At 41.9% G+C, this 7,043-nt stretch overlaps 1 protein-coding gene across 1 annotated transcript; it reads left to right on the forward strand.

Annotated features, from left to right (window-relative positions):
* The first annotated feature begins 302 nt into the window (after positions 1-302).
* LOC124151779 lies at positions 303-4,895 on the forward strand. The gene is made up of 6 exons (XM_046524420.2): positions 303-393; positions 1,036-1,088; positions 1,463-1,578; positions 2,708-2,878; positions 4,528-4,574; positions 4,787-4,895. Exons 2-6 carry the CDS (start codon positions 1,048-1,050, stop codon positions 4,811-4,813), a joined length of 402 nt encoding a protein of 133 aa, XP_046380376.1. The 5' UTR covers positions 303-393; positions 1,036-1,047; the 3' UTR covers positions 4,814-4,895.
* The last annotated feature ends 2,148 nt before the right edge of the window (positions 4,896-7,043 follow it).

Genomic DNA, 7,043 nt, shown 5'->3' on the forward strand with positions numbered 1-7,043 from the left:
AAGATACAATAGTGTTCCAGCCAAAGATACAGTAGTGTTCCAGCCAAATAAACAGTAGTGTTCCAGCCAAAGATACAATAGTGTTCCAGCCAAAGATACAGTAGTGTTCCAACCAAAGATACAGTAATGTTCCAGCCAAATATACAGTAGGGTTCCAGCCAAAGATACAGTAGAGCTCTACCATAATGTTTTCCAGGCTTCCAGCTAAATGGATTGACCGCAAATACTCGTTTAAAAGAAATGCCGTTTCTTATCGAATCAAGTGTTGTAGTAATGTCGTTAGATAAGAAAATATCTCTCCAGTTACACGTGACAAGTTCCATCGTGTGAGCACTGGATACAGAGATAAGACTCGACATGTCTTTTTTCACTGCTGTCGACGTCGAAGTGTAGGTGAGTTCGAGAACACTCCACATCATTAACACATTGAACGCTCATGACTTGAAAATGATATACATTATATGCCATGCATTATATACATTCTAGTTCGCGGCAGCTAGACAATAAGTTGGTATTCTGTGATTCTATTCTGAAATCTGGATTCTCGATTGCAATAATTATCACGGTATCACGTTTTAAACAGACGGACTCTCAAAAGGCTGTTCAAAACCATTGATTACTAAACCCACTCCCGCGTAAAAAAACCATGAATAACTCATTCTTGTGTAGATGCACTTCTTCAGCCAGATGGTATTGCCCGGCCGGGTTTTGTCATAGCGAACATCCAGAGGCCGATATGAGTCACAAATCTTAAGCTTGTCCATTGGTAATGTTGGTGAATCGGCTTAGTCTTGTTTTCACAAATCTGTTGCATGTTGGAACCATGATGACATGCAGTTAAAATGGGAATAAGAAAGTACGCATTGTAAATATTCTTCGTAATTTCCCCACTCACCCGCGGATAGGTTCGAGTCCTTATGGCCCTATATTGAACGATATCTACCGGCACATGAATATTCTGGAGCTCACCTGCATGTAGAAACATAATCTGTGCGGGCCAATACTTCCATAGCTCAGTCACATTTCACGTTTCAGGACCTGTCCGCCATGTTGACCCTGAGTTTCCTTCTGTTGGGGGTAGCCCTCTGGTGAGTTTCTCTGTTCCACTACAGCCAGATTGTACTGGGTATAAAACAAGCGTCTATATCATACACTGATAGCCAGAGACTAATAACTCAAATAATACACCATTTGTTCGTCGGAATTTCCAGTACCGTCTTTTTTCAAAAATATAATACCAACTTGGTTTAAAATAAAGTCCTTATAAAGAATTCAGAAAAGTGCAAACTCTTGTATCTGTTCATGGGGATGCTGAGAGACAACTGATACATACAACTATCGGCAGAAATCCTTTTACAAATTATTTTACAAGTAATTTCTTTTTCTCAAAATGAAGAAAAAAAATGAAAATCGCATTGGATGCATGAAATAATGAATATTTTCTGGCCATTTTCGTTGTCAGCTATGCTTCTATCGAATCCGCAACAGACCGTCTGTTTCTACTGAAGGACGAAGATCGTGACGGCAGTATCTCCAACAATGAGATGATGACGTATCTCGTCGGCTGTGACATCAATTGTACGTATACAATAATATAAAGTACTCAAAAGAAGTTAAATAAACCCGATTCTTTCATATAACTACAGTGATACGGTGGCGGGGTAGACTGGTTAGGCGTTGGCTCCTCACGCCGAACACATGGGTTCGTTTCCCAGCATGGGTACACTATGTGAAGCCCATTTCTGATGTCTCCCATGGTAATATTACTGAAATATTGCTAAATGCACATCATGCGTTGAGCTATACTACTCAACTTTTGATAAGAATAATCAGATAGGTCCCATATATTCAAATATACACTGTACATAGTGTTCTCTATGAAAAGTGGAGTAATTCAACTAAATAGAGTTTCAACTCAACATCGCCAAGCTTCAACTGTGACAACAACTTTTAAGAATGAAGGGGGATAATCTAGTCTGAAGCTGCCAACACCCTTTTGTTAATGCACTGGGTGCGTTTTTCCGAATCGTACGTGTTTCCCGACTATTGGTTTGCATGTCCTTGTGGTTAGAATGATCCGGGAAATTTGTCACTGACGCAATAACACATGTTAAACCTCTTCATTTTGCACCTCTTGGTCCGCTACTTTTGCTTTTATGGCCAAAAATATCCGTATTGCGTTTCTTTTTCTTTTTTTTTACCCATGCAAGTCTATAATGTTTGGCAAGGCTAGGTTATTGTAGTATATTAAAATGAAGAACGTCCTTTGGTTCCTTTTTATATTATTTAACAACTGGTTTTTTTTTCAGTAAAATATTTTTATTTCAGAGACTGGATGAAAGTCTAGCGGATAATTTGTATCGGTTGGATTCCCATACCAAATATACATTTCCCAGAAAAACATATTATGAACGGATGTGCTAAAACTTGTAAAGATACGTATAAAGTGATACCTGAAGATGTATGTAAGTGTGTGTTTGTGTGTGCGCGCATGTAGTTAAAGGTAGCAGAGCTTCTTCTAAGCTTACATTATGGTATTTAACGACACGGTGTCTTTTCTACACAACTAACGGTTATGATTATAACACTAGTGTCGTGTGCAGAAATGGAATTCCATTTTAACGTGTTTAGGTCACGTGATACTTTAAGTCTTCCAGCCTTAGGTATCGCTCGATGATTTCCTTTAGCTGTTGCATTTTCACTGCAGCTGACAAGCGTTTGACGGAGGCTGAGTTCTTCCACTGTTCAACCAACCGGAACCACAACATGCACCCCTTCGCCGTGAGCCTCTTCCACGCCTTCGACATCGGACACCGCCGCTGGATCACCCTTGACGACGCCGGGATCAAGTCAATAATGAACGCATTCGACGGCGACGGTCAGTACATAAGAAAAATAGGTTTGATAAAACTTTTATGGAGATGGGTCTTATCGCAACAGCGAAATATACGCGCGTTTCGATATGCCCCATTTAAATGTCTTGCACGTCGAAGTAGCCAGTTGGTTTAAGCGCTCGTACGTCACGCCGAATTCGTTGGTCCTATTCCCACATGCACGAGTACTATATTAATGAAGCCGATCTTTAGCTTCTTGTATTCTTGTATGGGGGGCCTAGTCGTCTAAGGCGCTGCAATTCGCTCTGCAGAGTTCGTCCCTGGGACACGCCAGACACCGTTGATTGTCGGTTTAAATCCCGGTTCACCCCGATCATTATGTTTCTAGGTTTGTCAGCACCATACGGTCCATACCCGTGCTCGTGGGTTTCACCGAAGTGGTAAACGTCTGAGACCTGCATAACTTTGGGCTTTCCTCTAACATTAAGCTGACACGCCGTGATATGACTGGAATACTGTTAAAAGCGGCGTTAAACCCAACTCACTCACTCACTCTTATCGCATGAATTAAAAAAACTAAGAGCAGAGAACAAAGACGGGTTTACAGTCATCCACTCACTCCCCCGATTACGACACGCTTAAGTTGCTCGCGAACATTTTGTCATGAAATCCCTATTTGGTCCTGTAAAAGAATATCTAGCTCGGTATTAGGTCATCAGACATGGTATACAGGCTGGTAAATGTTCAGATAATCGTGACGTGTAATTGTTTGATTGTCCACAATAACGACACACACTGCGCAGCTATTCCGATACGGTGACCTTTGTGCTGCCACTTATATACAACTGAGTATGAATTAAAGGTATAGGTATTAACTGAGGTTAAAATGAGTGTGACGGAATATCGTAAATATAGAAAGATGGAACAAAAGTTTATTTGGCCCTCAATCCGTAACGTTTGTCCACATATACACGTGTATGTCGTTGTTTGTTTGTTGTTTAACGCAGCACTCAGCAATATTCCAGCTATATGACGTCGGTCTGTAAATGATCGAGTCTGGACCAGACAATCCAGTGATTGATAATATGAGCATTAATCCATGCAATTGAGATACGGTGACATGCATCAACCAAGTCAGCGAGCCTGACCACCCGATCCCGTTAGTCGCCCCTTACGACAAGCATAGTCGCCTTTTACAACAAGCATGGGGTGCTGTACATCTATTCTAACCCGGATCTTCACGGGTCTCGCGTCATTGTTACATAACTCTTAATTTTAACTTAATTTGGTCGGGTTTTTTCAGAGTTTCATTTTTTTTATGGGACTGCAGAAAAACATATAATGTATATAGTTAAGGGTTGACGGGTGGCCCAGTTGTCTACGCCGCAGGGATTTCCCTTAGGTATGCCAGAAAGATACGATCGTGGGTTCGAATCCCGGTTCGCCCTGATTATGTTTCTAGGGTTGTCAGTACCATACCCCTGCTTTGGGGTCTAAAACATGCATCACACCCCGTGATATAACTAAAATAATTAAGTAATATCTTCATTAATAAAGAAGTTGTTCATCCATATATCGTATCTTACTTAGTCTCTAACGTCTATATGCCTCTCATAGAAACTAAAATGATGTTCAAAGCGACCTTAAACCAAACTCACTCACTATACAGTTTTATATTGTATTATTTTTACAGCAAATGGTTCGGTGGACAAGGCTGAGTTTGAAGGTTATCTTCACCACGTAAGAACGCTATTACTTTTTATACAAAGAAAACTCGTTAACTTGATACATACTATTATATCGTTTAAGGACCGACATGATCCCCTTGTCTCGAAATACGCTTGTCTCGAACTCGATATATTTTTGCTGGTCTCCATACAGGACTTAATAAAATTAACGTATCCAACGCAAAAGTAATCGATTTAAAGCATTATTACCTATATTTGTTTCAGCGTCTTCACCACGGAAGCAACCAATAAACATCACGACGCCAAATGTTCGTTTGTTTTTCGAAACAATCAGAAGCCCAATGAATTGTTCAATAAACGCGAATTTCATAAAGAAGGTTATCAAATTTTAATAGAAACGTGTATCTTTACCTGATTTAAATCATAACCCCTTCACCGAAGATGTCCGGGCGTCTTAGCTAAAGCGGATCGCTTTTTGAGTGAGTTATTTTCGCTCAGTACTGTAGTAGATCATTTGACACCTCAATTCAGCGATCAAACATTAAACACGGCAAGAGTGACAGATCCCTGCGTTATTAAGTCGGAACAGGGTGAATATCGACACAGGGTCGCTGGGATCTGCACCGATATTGATTAAATTAGCATCCGCGGATTCGAAATCAATTAAGGGACATTTCAGAACTCTCAGACGGATCGAAGAATTCCAGAGACTCGCACAAGACTGGAAGATATTGCATGAATTCTTGCATAGACGGAACTTTCATATCGGTTGCAGATGACAGATGGTATGGAGTATTTTGTAATTGATTTAGAAAACCCGACTAAGCGTACCTGATTCCCAATTTCTGGTGTTCAGTCAAGCTTGTCTCACTATCGCCAAACAGTTAATTGTTTATAGGGTGAGCTTAAAATGGTATTTGGATTGTTTTACGCTCTATATAGTAAACTATACTAAAACGTAGGCTGTTTGTAGGACATGTAATTCACTATTCATTCTCTAGAGGCTGGGGGGGTTCGCCATGTATGTAGTTTAGCCGGAACCCTTGACCCGGTGGTGGGATGAGAAACGCTGCAGACAGGGCCTCCCACAAAACTGAGGATCGACCGAACTCGGGGTGGTGGTTGTGATGGGCGACAGCTGGGATTTTTCGTTAGAGAATGACTTCGGGTGATCAGTTTTCAAAAATATTAAATTCTGTAGGCTTGAGACATCCGGAGTACAATGATGCACAAGCAGACGGGTCGTACATTGTTCCATCCTAGATATTTAGTTGGCCCTTATGGCAGGTATGGGCCGGGATACTGTTTGTTTGTTTGTTGTTTATCGCTACACTCAGCAATATTCCAGCTAGATGACGGCAGTCTGTAAAAAATCGAGTCTTGAACAGACAATCCAGTGATTGACATCATGAGCATCGATCCACGCAATTGGGGTACGATGACATGCATCAACCAAGTCAGCGAGCGCGAGCACCCGATCCCGTTAGTCGCCTCTTAGACAAGCATGGGTTACTGAATGTCATTTCTAACCCGAATCTTCGAGTGTAGGCCGGGATATTGGGAAGATCGGGATCACCACGGGGAATATATCTGTAAAATCACGAAGTATGTTCAGACACACATGCTGTTATCACAGATGGCACGTTAAATAAGGCCATACTGTCGGAACATACTTCAATCGGCCGAGGGGGCACGGGTGGCCCAGTCGTCTAAGGCGCCGCGATTCGCTGTGCAGAGTTGCGTCCCTTGGGCACGCCAGAAACCTATGATTGTGGGTTCGAATCCCGGTTCGCCCCGATTATGTTTCTAGGTTTGTCAGCACCATACCCGTGCTCGTGGGTTTCACCGAAGTGGTAAACGTCTGAGACCTGCATCACTTCGGGCTTTCCTCCCACATTAAGCTGACACGCCGCGATATAACTGGAATACTGTTAAAAGCGGCGTTAAACCCAACTCACTCACTCACTCAATCGGCCGACGCTACACATCTCGTGATTCAGAGCGAACAACCTTGACCCTTGGACACCTACATATTATGTATAGCCATTAAATAAACTGACCCATATATAAGCTGGGTCAGTGACTACAGCGAGACTCTGTCAACCTGCACAGATAACACGCGCCACGCCAACAGTGGTGACATTATACAATGATGTACTCACAGCCAGCTCATAGATAACGCACCACCTATCTAAACTCTACGCAGGGTGCACTGAACCAGTTGTGAAGGGCAACGAAAACCGCCAATAGAAACAGAATAAAGTTATTTGGAGTTATGTCCAGCTTCATGTTGAAATGAGTAGTGAGTGAATGTGGTTGTGTGCCGCTTTTTAGCAATATTCCAGCAACATCACGGCGGGGAATACCAGAAATGGGCTTTACATATTGTAACTTTTGTTTGTTTGTTTGTTGATTTGTTGTTTACCGTCGCACTCAGCAATATTCCAGCTATATGACGGCGGTCTGTAAATAATCGAGTCTGGACCAGACAATCCAGTGACTGACATCATGAGCATCGATC

Source organism: Haliotis rufescens, unplaced genomic scaffold (assembly GCF_023055435.1).
Source record: "Haliotis rufescens isolate VD_foot unplaced genomic scaffold, xgHalRufe1.0.p SCAF_23, whole genome shotgun sequence".
NCBI classification, from domain to species: domain Eukaryota; kingdom Metazoa; phylum Mollusca; class Gastropoda; order Lepetellida; family Haliotidae; genus Haliotis; species Haliotis rufescens.

What these genes read in the sequence shown, in the direction of transcription:
- LOC124151779 (XM_046524420.2), top strand. Translation starts at nt 1,048, where the DNA reads ATGTTGACCCTGAGTTTCCTTCTGTTGGGGGTAGCCCTCTG. An exon ending in GAACGCATTCGACGGCGACG is followed by an intron (nt 2,879 to 4,527) that starts GTCAGTACATAA and finishes TTATTTTTACAG; the next exon opens with CAAATGGTTCGGTGGACAAG. An exon ending in TTGAAGGTTATCTTCACCAC is followed by an intron (nt 4,575 to 4,786) that starts GTAAGAACGCTA and finishes TATTTGTTTCAG; the next exon opens with CGTCTTCACCACGGAAGCAA.